Source organism: Taudactylus pleione, unplaced genomic scaffold, assembly GCF_031769625.1.
Source record: "Taudactylus pleione unplaced genomic scaffold, aTauple2 ptg001564l, whole genome shotgun sequence".
In the NCBI taxonomy this organism is placed as follows: Eukaryota; Metazoa; Chordata; class Amphibia; order Anura; family Myobatrachidae; genus Taudactylus; species Taudactylus pleione.
The window spans coordinates 1449828-1468748 of record NW_028285961.1 but is presented as its reverse complement, the minus strand read 5'-3'; the positions used below and the strand labels follow the sequence as shown (position 1 = coordinate 1468748).

Here is an 18921-nt window from a genome sequence, read left to right as displayed (position 1 = left end):
TTTGTGCCAGGACTCAGGCAGTAATGTGTGCCAGGTCTCAGGCAGTAATGTGTGCCAGGTCTCAGGCAGTAATGTGTGCCAGGTCTCAGGCAGTGATATGTGCCAGGTCTCAGGCAGTAGGATGTGCCAGGTCTCAGGCAGTAGGATGTGCCAGGTCTCAGGCAGTAGGATGTGCCAGGTCTCAGGCAGTAATGTGTGCCAGGTCTCAGGCGGTAATGTGTGCCAGGTCTCGGGCGGTAATGTGTGCCAGGTCTCGGGCGGTATTATGTGCCAGGTCTCGGGCAGTGATATGTGCCAGGTCTCGGGCAGTAATGTGTGCCAGGTCTCAGGCAGTAATGTGTGCCAGGTCTCAGGCAGTAATGTGTGCCAGGTCTCAGGCAGTAATGTGTGCCAGGTCTCAGGCAGTAATGTGTGCCAGGTCTCAGGCAGTAATGTGTGCCAGGTCTCAGGCAGTAATGTGTGCCAGGTCTCAGGCAGTAATGTTTGCCAGGTCTCAGGCAGTAATGTGTGCCAGGTCTCAGGCAGTGATATGTGCCAGGTCTCAGGCAGTGATATGTGCCAGGTCTCAGGCAGTAGGATGTGCCAGGTCTCAGGCAGTAGGATGTGCCAGGTCTCAGGCAGTAATGTGTGCCAGGTCTCAGGCAGTAATGTGTGCCAGGTCTCAGGCAGTAATGTGTGCCAGGTCTCAGGCAGTAATGTGTGCCAGGTCTCAGGCAGTAATGTGTGCCAGGTCTCAGGCAGTGATATGTGCCAGGTCTCAGGCAGTAGGATGTGCCAGGTCTCAGCAGTAAGATGTGTGCCAGGTCTCAGGCAGTAACGTGTGCCAGGTCTCAGGCAGTAACGTGTGCCAGGTCTCAGGCAGTAACGTGTGCCAGGTCTCAGGCAGTAATGTGTGCCAGGTCTCAGGCAGTGATATGTGCCAGGTCTCAGGCGGTAATGTGTGCCAGGTCTCAGGCGGTAATGTGTGCCAGGTCTCAGGCGGTAATGTGTGCCAGGTCTCAGGCGGTAATGTGTGCCAGGTCTCAGGCGGTAATGTGTGCCAGGTCTCGGGCGGTAATGTGTGCCAGGTCTCGGGCGGTATTGTGTGCCAGGTCTCGGGCGGTATTATGTGCCAGGTCTCGGGCAGTGATATGTGCCAGGTCTCGGGCAGTAATATGTGCCAGGTCTCAGGCAGTAATATGTGCCAGGTCTCAGGCAGTAATATGTGCCAGGTCTCAGGCAGTAATGTGTGCCAGGTCTCAGGCAGTAATGTGTGCCAGGTCTCAGGCAGTAATGTGTGCCAGGTGTCAGGCAGTGATGTGTGCCAGGTGTCAGGCAGTGATGTGTGCCAGGTGTCAGGCAGTGATGTGTGCCAGGTGTCAGGCAGTGATGTGTGCCAGGTGTCAGGCAGTGATGTGTGCCAGGTGTCAGGCAGTGATGTGTGCCAGGTGTCAGGCAGTGATGTGTGCCAGGTGTCAGGCAGTGATGTGTGCCAGGTGTCAGGCAGTGATGTGTGCCAGGTCTCAGGCAGTGATATGTGCCAGGTCTCAGGCAGTAATGTGTGCCAGGTCTCAGGTAGTAATACCGGTATGTGCCAGGTCTCAGCAGTAACATGTGTGCCAGGTTTCAGGCAGTAATGTGTGCCAGGTTTCAGGCAGTAATGTGTGCCAGGTCTCAGGCAGTAATGTGTGCCAGGTCTCAGGCAGTAATGTGTGCCAGGTCTCAGGCAGTAATGTGTGCCAGGTCTCAGGCAGTAATGTGTGCCAGGTCTCAGGCTGTAGGATGTGCCAGGTCTCAGGCAGTAACATGTGTGCCAGGTCTCAGGCAGTAACATGTGTGCCAGGTCTCGGGCAGTAATATGTGCCAGGTCTCGGGCAGTAATGTGTGCCAGGTCTCAGGCAGTAATGTGTGCCAGGTCTCAGGCAGTAATGTGTGCCAGGTCTCAGGCAGTAATGTGTGCCAGGTGTCAGGCAGTGATGTGTGCCAGGTCTCAGGCAGTAATATGTGCCAGGTCTCAGGCAGTATTGTGTGCCAGGTCTCAGGCTGTAGGATGTGCCAGGTCTCAGGCTGTAGGATGTGCCAGGTCTCAGGCAGTAATGTGTGCCAGGTCTCAGGCAGTAATATGTGCCAGGTCTCAGGCAGTAATATGTGCCAGGTCTCAGGCAGTAATATGTGCCAGGTCTCAGGCAGTAATATGTGCCAGGTCTCAGGCAGTATTGTGTGCCAGGTCTCAGGCTGTAGGATGTGCCAGGTCTCAGGCAGTAATGTGTGCCAGATCTCAGGCAGTAATGTGTGCCAGGTCCCAGGCAGTAATATGTGCCAGGTCTCAGGCTGTAGGATGTGCCAGGTCTCAGGCAGTAATATATGTGAGTGAAGCACTCGCACTCTATTCCCTTGCCCGAGTGCTATCTAGAGAATGGGGAAACTTCTGGATGTGAGATGCTTTTTGCGAGTTATAGTAAAGCCAGAAACTTGCGTGCTCAGTGCTAAACTCGCATTTTTAACAAAATCGCAACCTATTCCATTTGTCCCATTGTGTCTATAACATCCTGCCCTTGCCAGATCTCTCCGTTGCTTTATTCTTTCCTCATGTCTGTCTCGTCCTGCAGGTCGCACAGTTCCAGCCCATTGACTTGAACTATCGCTTATTTCTGGATGTAACTCAACAGGATCCTCTGGTTGTATCCATATTGAAGCCCAACAAGAAGCGCGGTTGGCATTTGTATGGTGATGCTTTGTGTGCTTCTCTTCAGACGGGCATAATTGTCATGGAAAATATCATAGTAAATATGAGTGATGTGCTGTACTCGTCCCGCAGCGCCTTTCCTCGCCTCTTCTTTCTGAGTGACCAAGACCTGCTCGGCATCATCGCGGCCTCCACAGAGCCTCCGGAACGCTTGCCATGTGCTCTCTTATGCTTTCCCAGGCTTACAAATGTCATTTTCCAAACTCAACCTGCAAATACATCAAGCTTCCCACTCGTTAGCAGCCAGGCAATAACCATCGGGGTTATGGGGAATCATGAGGAAACGTTGCATTTAAGGTCTCCCATTCTGTGGAATCCAAAGACAATCTCATGGCTGCTGGAGATAGAGCACAGACTTGGGCAATGCCTGAAATACCAGCTGGAGCTCTGTCTGTCTGGAAGTAGAGAGAACACCAGGCAGTGGGTACAGGAAGGAACAGACTTTCCCTGGCAATGCTTGGCCATCACTGAGGAAGTCTTGTGGTTTGAGGATATGGAGAAAGTTCTCATCACTGATCAGAAAGCCTCTTATAGAGAGAAACTCCATCTCAAGATCCAGATCCTGGGAGAGAGACTGAGGGAACTAGATAAGGAACGTCTCCGGGAACTGTGCTTTGTATCTGCCTGGATCACCCTTGCAGTTCTACAAAGGGATCGGATGTTGAGCCTAATGGATACAGGGATTCAGAGTCTCGATTCCTTCACATGGACAAAGCTGATGAAGTACAGAGCACACCCACAGCCCAGGTGTAATGATGTAAGAAGCACATGTGAAAATGTGGACGAGGCAGAAGCATTGCCTGGCACAAATGTGCCCACTGTACCGCTGCTCCGTCTCTGCTATGTAGACGTGTTGGGATACCGCTTACCATATGAGTACGAGTATGTTGGATTGGACATGAGCATTAATGATACCGCACTTTCTGACAGAACTACTCTTGGCTTGTTGCTGGCACTGGAACACTACCAGTGTGGGACTGTGATTGGCCAGGATGAGGGCTCTAGGACTCAGACAGTGATGGCTCTTGGTGATGCCCTTGGCCGTCAGGTTGTTGTGCTGAAGTGCTGGTCTGGAGTTGATCTCAAACGACTGAGGTTGCACCTGCACGGAGCTCTGCGTGGAGGGGCATGGCTTGTTCTAGACCATGCCCAGAGATTAACAAACAATGTTCTGGCATCACTAGGGCAGCTTCTCGTGGAGATCCAGTCTTCCTGTAAGGCTTTAATGAAGGAAAGCGCGTCTCGCCAGTGTGTGGGATCTGTCTCTGACCATGGGGATGAGTGGTTGGGGAATATCCAGTTAGAGGGAAGGACAGTTCCAGTAATAGGAAGCTATGGCTGCTTTCTCACCCTTCCTCACATGCAGTCCTCCTGCACAGTCCCATGTAATCTTCGCTTGCTCCTGAGGCCTGTCTCGCTCCATCAGCCGGACCTACACTACATTGCAGAACTCGCCCTACTTTCTGCAGGTTTCCAGCAACATTTTCAGTTGGCCAAGAAGATTTCTTGCTTTTTCCAGATCGCCAAGGAGTCGGGAGCTATCACTGCGGCCAGCATCCCCTCACTTCTAAAAACAGTGCTACAGAGAGCAATAGCCTTCATGAAACCAAGTGTGGTATATGATAACAGGAGGACATCCCATGGGAATTGTGCGGTACACATGGGACCATCAAGAATTCCTGGGGAGGTGGATCAGTCCCCTATAGATGTTCTGGAGAATTCCACAGACACTGTGGACATAAACCTACAAGAAGAGAAGAGCATTCTATCAGCACTCTCCACATCTTCCCTCTGGTCCAGCATTTCAGTGTCCGAGTCCACGCACCTGGAGAATATCATGCAAGGTATATTTCCGGCATACACAGCACCAATGCCATGGGAAGAACCTGATGCTGCGCTCTGGAAAACCATAAATCTACATCTACGGGAGTTGGGTCTTGAAGACCACGTACAGCTGGAAAGTAATGTTCTGCAGCTTTATCATGCCATTGGGCAAAGCCGAGGCATCCTAGTGACCGGTCCAGCTGGCAGTGGGAAATCTACTTGTTGGAAAGTGCTGCAGCGGGCCCTGAACAATCGGGTGGGCAATGTGGAGCTTGCAGAGTCTGGAGGAGCTATGAGTGGTTGCTGCAGTCATACGAAGCAACCTGTCCACATTGTGCATATATTCCCCAATGCTCTCAGCACCACAGAGTTCCTGGGCGGAGGGGGGACAGATGGCAAAGGACGTGGCATATTCTCAAACCTTCTCCATAGAGCATCATATGTGGAATCCGCAGCCCTGAAGTGGTTGGTACTGGACGGGTCGGCGGCCACCAGGTGGATTGAGCCTGTGTCCTGTTTATTTGGGGCACATCCTGTACTGACATTGGCCAATGGTCAGCGGCTTCACCTTACCGTCAATATCAAGCTGATATTTGAAATGACAGACACATCTGCTATTAGTCCTGCTATGTCCACCATGTGCAGCATCGTGCATTGCGCTGGGCAGGAAACATGGAGGGCAATCCTGGGGGCATTCATGTCCAGCTTGTACGTAAAGTACAGTATCACACGGAGCATTGAGCACCAGCTGCAAATCTTGTGTGAACACCTGATACCTCATACCCTCTGCTACCTGGAACAGCACAGCGTCCTCACACTGCATCCTCACCGAGCACACACAGCACGGGGCGTGCACCAAGTAACCACCTTCTGCACAATCCTTCAGTCTCTTATGGAGCAGCACCTGCTGCGGGACGGCACCCAGACAATGCCTGAGACTCCAGGAGGTGCACGGGGCCTTCACAGACAGGCAGACGACGAGAAAGCCAATGGCGAGTGGCGAGTTAGCGCTCAGGAAGCTGAGGGTAAGTAGCATGAGACAAGGTAATTGTACTAAGCATCGTTTTGTGCTGCGGTTAGACTATGGCGCACACCGGCACAATTCGTGGCAGTTTACCAAAGGAAGGCGTGCGTTTGATAAATAAAACCGCTGCCAATGGCTGGTTTTCAGAGATGGTCAAACCGCCACAAAACCACTGGAAAGCTGTACAGCCAACCAGAAGGAGGCACAATACATTTATTATATGGGCAATCATATAATAGGTGGAAAAAATGGATTATCTTATGGGGCAATGTACAGTATTTAATTAAAGTATTTTAATGCAATAGGTGGGAGTAATTAGATTAATTGACGAATATAACTTATTAATTAAATTGGGTTGACCATAATAAATTATTAATAATAGGGACAATAAAAATGTATGTGTGACGTGGGATATAATATTTTATGATGTGAACATAATTTACAGTGACATAAAAGGGGCTTACACTCTATACGGGAGGGGCAGACAGACAGGGGTGACACAGAGGGGAGAGACAGTGAGTGAGGAGCATAGAGCGGTGGGTTAGGATGAGAGCTTACACTCTATAGGGGAGGGGCAGACAAACAGGGGAGACACAGAGGGGAGAGAAAGTGAGTGAGCAGCATAGAGCGGTGGGTTAGGATGAGAGCTTACACCCTATAGGGGAGGGGCAGACAGACAGGGGTGACACAGAGGAGAGACAGTGAGTGAGGAGCATAGAGCGGTGGGTTAGGATTAGAGCTTGCACTCTATAGGGGAGGGGCAGACAGACAGGGGAGACACAGAGGGGAGAGACAGTGATTGAGGAGCATAGAGAGGTGGGTTAGGATGAGAGCTTACACTATAGGGGAGGAGCAGAAAGACAGGGGTGACACAGAGGGGAGAGACAGTGAGTGAGGAGCATAGAGTGGTGGGTTAGGATGAGATCTTAAACACTATAGGGGAGGGGCAGACAGACAGGGGTGACACAGAGGGGAGAGACAGTGAGTGAGGAGCATAGAGCGGTGGGTTAGGATGAGAACTTACAATCTATAGGGGAGGGGCAGACATACAGGGGTGACACAGAGAGGAGAGACAGTGGGTGAGGAGCATAGAGCGGTGGGTTAGGATGAGAGGTTACACTATAGGGGAGGAGCAGACAGACAGGGGTGACACAGAGGGGAGAGACAGTGAGTGAGGAGCATAGAGCGGTGGGTTAGGATGAGAGGTTACACTATAGGGGAGGAGCAGACAGACAGGGGTGACACAGAGGGGAGAGACAGTGAGTGAGGAGCATAGAGCGGTGGGTTAGGATGAGAGCTTACACTATAGGGGAGGGACAGACAGACAGGGGTGACACAGAGAGGAGAGACAGTGAGGAGCATAGAGCGGTGGGTTAGGGTAGAGCTGATATTGGTCTTGAGACCCCGTTTGAAGTTGAGGTTAAGTCTCATGAGAGAATCATTTTAATATTTGCACCTGATTATAATCATAAAATAATATTTGTCTATTAATCTAATTACTCAATAATTTGCCCCAATATTATAATTAAATGATTTTGGCACCATAAGCTAATTATCAGAGACTTTTATTACGTACATAATGACTTCCCACATAATAAACTCATTCTGTCTCCTCATTTTCTCGCCTGTCACAACCACTTTCCTGCCTTTCAGCAATTTACTTATTAAGAATAAAGCAGTCATAGAAAATGGGTTTTCTGGGGGTTTTGACCATGGCAAATAAAAAATACGCTGTTTATCAGATATATCCCAAGGTGTCAGTTACATGCGTGTGACATGTGTGTTACATGCATGCTACATTTTCCCATTCTCTTTGTAGAAGGTGAGAATCATCTGACGGATACATTAGGCCTCCATCACAAGGACCAGAACATTCCACCCAGTAACCGCCACAAGACACAGACCTACTACGTCTACGCTTTCATCTGGGGCTTTGGTGGACACCTTCATCCTAAGTAAGGATGGACCCTATGGTAGTAACAGAAGTCATAGCTCCACCAGCTGTTCATTCCTTGTGCTGACTGTATAGCGCCACCCAGTGGTGCGTCCTGGGAGAGCTATAAGGTCAGTGTCGGAGGAATTGCTGGATCAGAGCATTGCAGAGCGCAGATGAATGAGGATTTATTAAGCATCTGATTCCGGACATTCAGCGTTACTGCGGCTGTTACTGTAGGTCCTGGCCTGAGCAGCGCTTTTCATCACACAGATTTGTGGAGAGTTATAAGATTCTGGTCTCTTTCTTTTACAGTATATAAAGCACCATTAGCAGCGTAGGGTATATGTCGCCTTTGTCCCTGGATGTCAGCGACCAGTCCTTGCTGACCAGTCCTAGTCTGTGTTCATTTTGCTGGTGAAAATTTTGACCAAAACGAATGAGGTATCCGGTTGGTAGATCGACCTCTGGTAGACTGATAATAAATACATCGACCACCGAACATCGACAGCTACCTTAGATCAACAAACCATTGATTGACCGCAACTCTATCGACAAACACGTGATCGACACTAGAAATGATCGGAACATAACATACCGACAATACAAAGATCGACAACACACATGATAGACATAACAAAAGATCGACACGTCCTAGATCCAAACTAAATAGGTCGACAGTTAATAGATCGACAACTAAATGATCGACATGTTACAGGTAGAAAATAGAAAAAGGTATAGATCCTAGGCGCTGCCCCTGCTACTAGCGCATCCCCTGCCACTAATTTCAATCATTGTACTACAGGTTTCAGCCAACCCTTTCATCCCTGCAAGTGCTGCTGGCAATGCACGTACCCCAACATCCACCCTGCAGCCCTTGTCCCGAATTGCTGGGCACCCCCATTGTCTGCAGTGCACCCCTTCATGACATTAGAGGCGGCAAAGTGCTATTAGCAGGGCAGCGCCTAGGATGTATACCTTCTCTATATTGTCTAACTGTAACGTGTCCATCTATTAACTGTCACCTATTTACTTTCCATCTAGGAAGCGTCGATCTATTGTTACTGTCGGACTTTACATTGTCTATTCGTTATGCTGTCGCCCTTATATACCCGTCGCCCTTAGTCGCCCTTATATGCCCGTTGCCCTTATATACCCGTCGCCCTTATATACATGTCTATCTTAGATATTCGATATACTGGAATACATATCGATCTATTGTCACATTCAACTATATTAAAGTCTAACTAATGTTACTGTACATCTACACTCCCTGTCTAACTACTGTGGTCGACCTATTTTTTGTTTATCTAGACACGGCCGATATAATGATCCACACCCAACTAATCGTCGACAACATTTTTTTTTTTAGGACAGAATTGTAAAGACATTGATAATATAAACATTTTAATAACTAAATTTACTACAAAATCTGTTATCAATTTTAAATAAGCGACTAAGACTAAATTTACAATCTTTGTCCAAATAAACACTGCTCCTAGTATTGTCACTTGGTCCCAGAGACACCCAGCGAGGCTCCTTTAGAGTCCCCAAGATCAGCGCTAGCACTGGAGCCTCCAATCTTGGGCCATATGGTGACAGAAAGACACCACCAGGGTCACCCCCATTACAGCGAGCATTACAGATATCTCCCAGCATGTGTACAGTACAGATTAGGAGAGATTAGTATTATATATACATTACAGTGAGCATTACAGATATCTCCCAGTATAAAACCTTAGTTATCAAATATCTTTATTTCTCAGCATTTAAACTAACTGAACCAACTTAAATCATATACTTTAAAGCTTATTAAACCTTATGTGTGAATATGTAATGTGTGAGTATTTGGGTGTTTGATATGAAGACGCTAGTTAACTGGGGACAGATGCGTGCGCATTTAGCTACTAAACGGTATTTTCATTCGGGGTCTTAAGCATAATGTGTGTATGTGAAATGGTGAAAGATGCAATCGCATGATGCTAATAATTGTGCATTCGCTACTGGGCGTCATGTTAGCAGCTGAATTGTGCGTAATGTGCGGTGTTTATGCATGAGATTCCATCTATGATGGACTTAACATATTTATATATATATATATATATGTGTGTGTGTGTGTGTGTGTGTGTGTGTGTGTGTGTGTATATATATATATATATATATATATATATATATATATATATAAAATATACACATACACACATATCATTCCTCACTCACAGTTTCAGACTGCAATGCAAATGTGATCTCCAGCTGTGAAACTAAACCATCCTCTCTGGGTATGAAACTAAAACCTGTTTGGATTCAGACAAATCCAATTGTGTAGATCAATGCCTGGATTATATTACAATTGCCAACAGGGATTCCCAATTTGTATGTAAAACACTTACAGTTTCTGGTACATTGTCTATTCTATTTAGATTATCAAAAACATTGCCATCTGTTCTTAGCTCGTGAGTTGTAATTTAAAGTGAAGCTGGTCGCAAAATGGCGTCTTGCAGATTCTTGTTTCTACAATGGAGTCTAGCTGCCATTCGCAAGATGGCGTCATGCACGCTTCAATTTTAAACTGATCTTGTCTCAGCCAATTATCCAGCTTTGACAGTCCACCCTTTGATAGCGAACAACATGCTATCACAATCTGCTATTAGAATTTAATTTAGGCTTACATTTACATATTATTTAGTGTTATTATGGGATGGCACAAGGTAGTTCTTAATCCATCAATAATGTGTCTCTGGTTGGGGACATAAAACTACTATTATACGCACACCGCGGATCTTGGAAGATCATGTGAAAGGTGTGGGAATGCACTAGTCTTATAAAAGCAGTCTTGAAGGGGAATTGAGACTTTACATTATCAGTTCTTATAAATAACATTTCAATAATACATTCTATGCATGTCTAAATTTAATACATCAAACGATAGTATTTCCTAATTCAGGGTTGTAATGCAGTTCTATATTTACCTCGGTATACATATTGCCATTACTGACCATCATCATGGTTTCATTCTTAGGTTTTACTCTGTTTTTAAATTTTCCACACTTCAACACAATAGGAACACACCGGACGCATATGCCAATTATTATGATGACAATCAGTATAAGGATTAAGAATTTGCCTATGCTGGCGATCACTTCCTGGACCCATTCCCTTAGGCCTGAGAACCATTTTACTGGGTTCAGCCATGAAACCCATCCTTCTATCTTCTCCCATACTTCAGCCACTTAAGCGTTATGGTTCTTACGAAACTCCCATTTTAGCTGCAGAATTTCATCCATCTTTCGGTCTATCACCTCCTTGGGGTCGCTGGTATCATTGGTGACATAAGTGCAACATTTTACTCCAAATTGGGTGGCCAATGTTACGCAATACCCTCCAGTAACAGCAGTTAAATAATTCAGCACTAGCCTGTGTTGCACTAATTCTTTCTTGTACGCTTGCAATTCTCTCCCTGTATACCTGAATGTGTCATCGTACATCTCAGTGATATTATCTATCAATTTAGCAAGTTCCTGGATATATCTAAAATTTAATGTACCCCGAGCAATCATGGTGGAATCCAATGCGACTAGAACTTGAAAGCCAGTTGTCTCACTGATTAACTGAGTGGCTTTATGTATATCACCAGGTATCATATTTCTTTTGCCTCTGTGTTCATATTGTGTGTGAAGATATGGTGACGGTGTGTTTTTATGTATACCCAGCATTTCAACATGTGTGAGGGTCATAACTTCTGGGACTACTCTTCCCAGGTAACACAAACCTTCGGAACTCGGGGAGAGCCATTTATACGCTTTTCGCCCACATATGAAATATACATTATCAGGGAGAACATAAGGAATGGTGGTATGCATCATTATCATTAAGCACATTTCCCTTGCAAACAATCCTATTTCTGGGTCTTCCATCTGATACATGCAAGTTTCTGGCTGTATTATTTTAGCACAATAACCATTTGGCACCTTACCAATAATTTCTTTGGTGGAACTCAATGTATACCGATACCTAAAATGTTTCCCACTAGACTTAATGGAGCGCAGCAGATCATGGTTTATGGAATCATTATCAGCTCTTTGTGAGAAGGTCATCGTCTGATTATTCCCCGTCACTTCCCAACTCCCGGGTCTATTGGGGTTGGTTATGTTTAAGCACAAAAGTGATCTATCTACTTGGAATTGATGGAGTTTGAATTGAGGTGGTTTGGATGAGAGAAATTTTCCATCCAATGTTTTCCCTTTTTGTAATTCTAAAATTTCCATGATATTCAGCAGAAATGGAACCAACCCTACGTTATGCTGTCCCTGTGGCACATGTGAACACACCCAGCAATCAGTTTGATTTAACACTTTGCCTACCATGCTATGATAATCCTCTAGAGGATACCCACCCCAGTACGGATTATATTTAGGTTAGCACCGTTGGATACAGTTCTCATCAACTAGGGACCCACAAAGCTCACTAATACAGGAATCTTCAGACGATAAACCTCCACACCTTCCCGGAGTATCCGGAATGACAGCTCTCTTAACAATAACAGTACTAAGATTGGTCAGACACTCCCCTGATTGGCATTGCACTCCTCCTGACTCCACTCCATCAGCACTGCCATCAGCTCCCGTTTCCTCAATCGGTCCCCCATCACAGACACTGGATATCCCTGAACTGACCAGGATGGTGAACACTCTAAAAGAGAATATGAAAATGAACACAGCAGGCCTGTCCATTGTCACAACAGGATCTGCAAATTTCTCTCAGTTCAGGTATCTCACTACAACCTGTTCAATCTTCCCAGAACAAGCTCGCGATCTACAGGTCCACGCTATTAGCTTTGTCTCCGACTTGTTTCTCCACCGGTTGATTGACCTTCTTGCAGTGAGTGAAATGGACCCAGGTATCTCTCTCGGCCACCTTCAAAGATGTAGTACTCGTCAGCAGCACCTGGTATGGACCCTCTCACCGATCAGTCAAACAACCTGAACGCAAGAAATTTCTGATCATTACATATTCTCCTGGTTCAACATCATGACAGTTAGTTTCAGGCATATCATTAGACAACAATTTCAGTTTCTACTGCTGTTGCTTTAACTGCTTACTCATTGATATAAGATACTTTACAGTTACCTCGTTGTTACCCTTCAGGTCTTCCTGTGGACTTATAATTAAATGAGGTTGTCTACCGAACAGTATTTCAAATGGGGACAGATTCAGAGGAGGTCTAGGAGTGGTCCTTATGCTATGTAGGACCAAAAGTAACGCTTCTGGCCATCCTAATCTAGTCTCTGTCATGATTTTACTTAGCTTATTTTTAATAGTCCCATTCATCCTCTCTACCTTGGCACTGGCTTGCGTTCGGTAGGGGGTATGAAGTCGGCTATTAATACCCATCAGCTTACACATATTTTGAAAAAACATCACCTGTGAAATGAGTACCCCTGTCACTCTCGATGATTCTAGGGATACCGTATCTGCATACAAATTCCTGAACTATTTTCTTGGCAGTAAACGCAGCAGTATTAGTGGCCGCTGGGTAGGCCTCAACCTAGTTAGAAAATACGTCTGTGCACACTAATACATGCTTAAGGTTCCTGCAGGGTGGTAATTGGATGAAATCAATTTGTATCACCTGGAAAGGTCAATCAGTCGGTGGAATGTGGGACGGTTCGGTAGGGATCGCATTACCTATAGTCTTTCTCAAGCAGGTCAGACAGGACATTGCTATCTTTTCTGCTTGTGAAGAAAAACCTGGCGCGCACCAGTAGGCCCTCACCAACTTGCACATACCCTGTTTACCCAGATGAGTCAGGCCGTGTGCTGCCTCAGCCAGGCTGGGGTAATATGCCTTGGGAGCTACTGGCTTACCATGTCCGTCCCTCCAGAGCCCAGAGGACTCTTGCCCACATCCGTTGGACTTCCAAATGGATCTTTCCTGAATTGAACACAAATTTTGCATCTCAATTAATTTCAGCATATCAATTGTTTGAAATGACATAATTGTTTCAGTTGGAGAAAACATTTTTAACCCTGCTGCCCATTTTGCAGCTTCATCAGCTCTGTTGTTGCCCAGTGACACCGGGTCATCCTCACATGTATGGGCTTTGCATTTAATTACTGCCACCGCTTTGGGCAGTTGGATTGCTTCTAAAAGATGTTTTATGTGTCGGGAATGTGCAACTGGTGTGCCTGCTGCTGTCATAAAATTTCTCAGACGCCATAGAGCCCCAAAATCGTGCACCACCCCGAACGCGTACCTCGAGTCAGTGTAAATGTTATCAGATTTGCCTGCTGCCAGTTCACATGCTCTAGTCAGTGTTACTAACTCTGCCACCTGGGCTGAGTGAGGAGGACCGAGAGGTTTAGCTTCTATGATGTCTTTGCCATTTACAACAGCATAAACTGTACATAATTCACCTGTGTCTGTTTGTCTATGACAACTCCCATCCATATAAAAAGGTCACATCCACATTCTCTAAAGGTGTGTTATGTATGTCAGGTCTAGCAGTAAAGGTCTGATTCAGGTATGTCATACAATCGTGCGTATCATTATGTCTGCTGAACTCACCTCCCACCAGCAACTCCTCTCCTTCCACCCTTTGTACATCATGTTGTACATATGGTAGGTATGTTGCTGGATTCAGCGTACTGCAACGTTTAACTGTAATATTTGCAGGAGCGATTAGGGCTAGTTCCCATTTGGTGAACCTAGCCGAGGAGACGTGTCTGGTTTGAGCTGAGTACAACAGAGCAGATACAGCATGGGGAGTGTAGACAATCATATCATGACCCAGTACTATGTCCTCACTTTTACTCACCAATAGAGCGGTAGCTGCTACACTTCTCAAACAGGTGGGGAGTGATCTAGCCACAGTGTCCGATTGGGCGCTGTAGTATGCTACGGGCCTACTGGCATCACTATGTTTTTCCTTACGATTAAGGAAAGCCTGCTCTGATTCCTCTGTGTGTATGACACGATCAGGCTTTGAGTTAGAGACTAATTCCTGTAAAGGTAAGGCAAAAATAGAAAAACCTGGGATCCACATTCTACCGTATCCACACATTCCCAAGAAGGTACGAATTTGCTGTTGATTCTGCGGCAGTGTCATGTTTTGTATGGCCTGGATTCTATCTGTTGTAAGATTTCGTAACCCCTGGGTTAGGCAGTGTCCCAAATATTTTACTCTGGATTGGCACGGCTTTAGTTTGTCCTTAGCCACTTTGTGTCCTCTTTGTGAGAGATGAAGTAACAAAAGTTTAGTATCATTCAAACATGACATAAATGAGTCAGAACATAGCAATAAATCGTCCACATATTGAATTAGAACAGATCCATTAGCAGGTTGAAAAGATTGTACAAACAAAAAGGAAGAGATTCCGCACAGAACAAGAAACTGTGACCCAAAGCACAAATGATAATTATTAATTATGAATTGATAAGTAAACCAATAATAATGCATATTCTGAAATATTCTCTTTAATTGCCTTATTGGTGGTGCTCCCAAAGCCTAGTATATACATGTATAGACACAAAGACAGAAGAGAAAGGCTCTTTGTTGGGGCACTCTTATGAAATAACATTTTTCAAATTCCACATAAAAATTAACTTTTATTGTGCTTGCATAAAACAAGAGAGGTACACTAACATAAATATAAATAAACATATACATGAAACAAAAAAACTCGGATATAGCAACTATCATCCAAGTTGATAGGCGAAAATAATGGAATAAATCCAATCTGCATTCCACACAATGAGATGCATATAATCTCTTCTTCAATCCATGAGTATGGTACAGAAAGTTCATACAATATCTGTGCCAAGTGTTTGTCCTATTCTTCCGAATGGGAATTAACCTACGGCACCTGGTATTCCTAGGAGGTCTCCCATCCAAGTACTGGCCAGGCCTATTACTGTATCGCTTCCAAGATCAGACGAGATTGGGCAGATTCAGATAAGTATGGCTGTAGGTATGTATCATTCGGTAAGGGTAAGGGTCCTCTTACACATGGTTTCCACAGTTTGATATGAAAAAATGTAGGACTATCACTCAATGGAGAGTCCAATTAGTAGTACATACATATGTTGAATAAAGTAATGCATAAGCATACCTTGTTCTTGGAATAGAAAAGTGTCATAAATAAATAAACATGCATTAAGAACGACATCGATATGTAATCCCCAATAATCCTAATAATTCACGGGAACAAAATCATCCCTGTGTATAATGATTTTTTATATTATGATGGGATCACATATTAAATCAAATATGTAGCATGTTGATAATCAATGCTGGTAGGGTGAAATGATATATCAAATATCACCACTTAATCACAGTTAGAATTAACGAAATAATCATATGACTCACATGCATTATACTGTGCAATTGTATCATCTCATAGTGTCACTTACGATCATAATATGCTTTAAGGGTTAAGTGCATCACATTAACATATTGTTCTGTATAAGGTCAGATGACTCTCTATTTCTTTTTATACTTCACGATGATAAGACGGTTAGCAATACACACCTTTCAACATCGGAAAAAAGCCTCTGACAATCTAACACATATATATATATATATAGTACAAACATAGGGGAAAGAACACATTGTAGAAAACAGCCGACCAAGATTCAATTAAATTGTGCACAGCATTCAATGTGTCTGTCCAAGCATATGCACAAAGTATAGTTTAACAATGATGTGATCAGCAGTAGGTCTGACAATTGATTTATAGAATAACAGCTGTTTTATAAATCCCCATAAGTGATTTCCCACATAAGCCCTTAGCAATATGTGATCAATACAAATAAGTGACTCATTGGTAGCAAAAAAGATGGGATTGCTAAAATAAGCACTGTATCAGTGGAGCCATATATACAATACCAGTAGGTTCCAGTTTTCCGGATCAACTGAACCTTCACATGTCGTGTAGCAGATGGAATGAGCGAGGACGCACGTTTCGCCTTGGTACAGGCTTGTTCACCTCACCGTAATCACACAGCAGGAAATCCCGTTTTTTATACCTAATTCGACGCACTTGTGACGCATAACAGGGAGGGTTGTGATTACGTCACCCACTTTACTGGTTCCCGTCTCACACCAGCCCCCCATTACGTGTCATCGTCCTATCGGACCTGATGATACCATGTGACATAAATTAGCCAGTCGGATCATATGACCATCGCAATGTCTGATGGTCATTGTAGTTCAAAATGACTTCATTAATAAAAACGAACATTACAGCAAACATAAATAATCAATTGATAATGAAAAAGACATGTTTTTAACAGGATAAATGAGTAAGGATAACTGAAAGCAATTTGTGAAAATAAGAGCTGTACTATAATATCTATAATAAAACCACTAAGCAATGACGGATCCTTATCACATAGGACCCTGATGTTAAAGGAGTCCTCCTATGTGGATAGTGTATAGCTATATTATACAGCACATATTCTCTGTATAAAGCACAGAGTATTGCATATATGTATATCACTACATATATATTCCAATTATAGGTCCAGGTCAATATGTTAATGTGATGCACTTAACCCTTAAAGCATATTATGATCGTAAGTGACACTATGAGATGATACAATTGCACAGTATAATGCATGTGAGTCATATGATTATTTCGTTAATTCTAACTGTGATTAAGTGGTGATATTTAATATATCATTTCACCCTACCAGCATTGATTATCAACATGCTACATATTTGATTTAATATGTGATCCCATCATAATATAAAAAATCATTATACACAGGGATGATTTTGTTCCCGTGAATTATTAGGATTATTGGGGATTACATATCGATGTCGTTCTTAATGCATGTTTATTTATTTATGACACTCTTCTATTCCAAGAACAAGGTATGCTTATGCATTACTTTATTCAACATATGTATGTACTACTAATTGGACTCTCCATTGAGTGATAGTCCTACATTTTTTCATATCAAACTGTGGAAACCATGTGTAAGAGGACCCTTACCCTTACCGAATGATACATACCTACAGCCATACTTATCTGAATCTGCCCAATCTCGTCTGATCTTGGAAGCGATACAGTAATAGGCCTGGCCAGTACTTGGATGGGAGACCTCCTAGGAATACCAGGTGCCGTAGGTTAATTCCCATTCGGAAGAATAGGACAAACACTTGGCACAGATATTGTATGAACTTTCTGTACCATACTCATGGATTGAAGAAGAGATTATATGCATCTCATTGTGTGGAATGCAGATTGGATTTATTCCATTATTTTCGCCTATCAACTTGGATGATAGTTGCTATATCCGAGTTTTTTTGTTTCATGTATATGTTTATTTATATTTATGTTAGTGTACCTCTCTTGTTTTATGCAAGCACAATAAAAGTTAATTTTTATGTGGAATTTGAAAAATGTTATTTCATAAGAGTGCCCCAACAAAGAGCCTTTCTCTTCTGTCTTTGTGTCTATACAGGTTGAAAAGATTGTAAACAGTCGTGCAACACCTGAGAGAAGATACTGGGGCTGTCTATGAAACCTTGGGGTAACCGTGTCCATGTGTATTGTAAACCTCTGTATGTAAATGCGAATAGATACTGACAGTCAGGATGGAGAGGCACAGAGAAGAAAGCAGAACAGAGGTCAATGACAGTGAAATGGGTTGCATTTGGTGGGATCTGCATCAAAATGACAGCTGGATTTGGCACTACAGGGAATTGGCTCTCTACTACTTTATTAACACCTCTAAGGTCTTGTACCAGCCTATAACCCCTCCCACCACTCTTCTTCATCGGGAAGATGGGACTGTTGGCTACACTAGCTGTACGAACTAAAATTCCCTGTTGCAATAATCGCTCAATTATTGGAAAAACCCCTAATTCTACCTCCTGTTTTAGTGGGTACTGGGGAATTTTTGGAGCTTGCCTACCGCTTTTTAAATTTACCATTACAGGGCTTATGTTTGCCATTAATCCAGTGTCCTGTCCATCTTTCGTCCAAAGGGAATCTGGAATTAGGGACAACAATTCATCTACCTGTGATGGAGTTTCATTTAAAACTGTAGAGTGATACATTATCCTTTGAGGAGTGTCTAACATATCTCGCACCTCATATACCATTCTCTCTGGGATATCTAGAAATACACCATCAGGGGTGCAATATATAACACATCCCATCTTACATAACAAGTCTCTTCCCAGCAGGTTAGTAGGAGCCGCGGCAGCCAGGAGAAAAGATTGCCTGGTATGCAACGGCCCAATAGTAACCTCTGTGGACTTTGTTAAAGGATAATGTTCCACTTTACCTGTTACACCCATTGTTGGTACTGTCTCGTTGGTCACCTGCAAATTAACAGGAGATTTTATCACTGAACTGGTCGCCCCTGTGTCTACAAGAAAATAATATTCAGTACCAGCTACATCA

At 44.2% G+C, this 18921-nt stretch overlaps 1 protein-coding gene and 2 pseudogenes across 1 annotated transcript in view; 2 read left to right on the top strand and 1 right to left on the bottom strand.

Moving 5' to 3' along the window:
• Nucleotides 1-18921, top strand: part of DNHD1 (dynein heavy chain domain 1) — a 167986-nt gene that overhangs the window by 19326 nt on the left and 129739 nt on the right. The window contains exons 6-7 of the mRNA XM_088464032.1: nt 2589-5574; nt 7393-7528. Of these exons, the coding sequence (XP_088320158.1) occupies nt 2589-5574; nt 7393-7528 (3122 nt within the window). The remainder of the gene's footprint in view (nt 1-2588; nt 5575-7392; nt 7529-18921) is intronic.
• LOC148442370 (5S ribosomal RNA) lies at nt 15358-15476 on the bottom strand (annotated as a pseudogene).
• On the top strand, nt 17521-17639 carry LOC148442369 (5S ribosomal RNA; annotated as a pseudogene).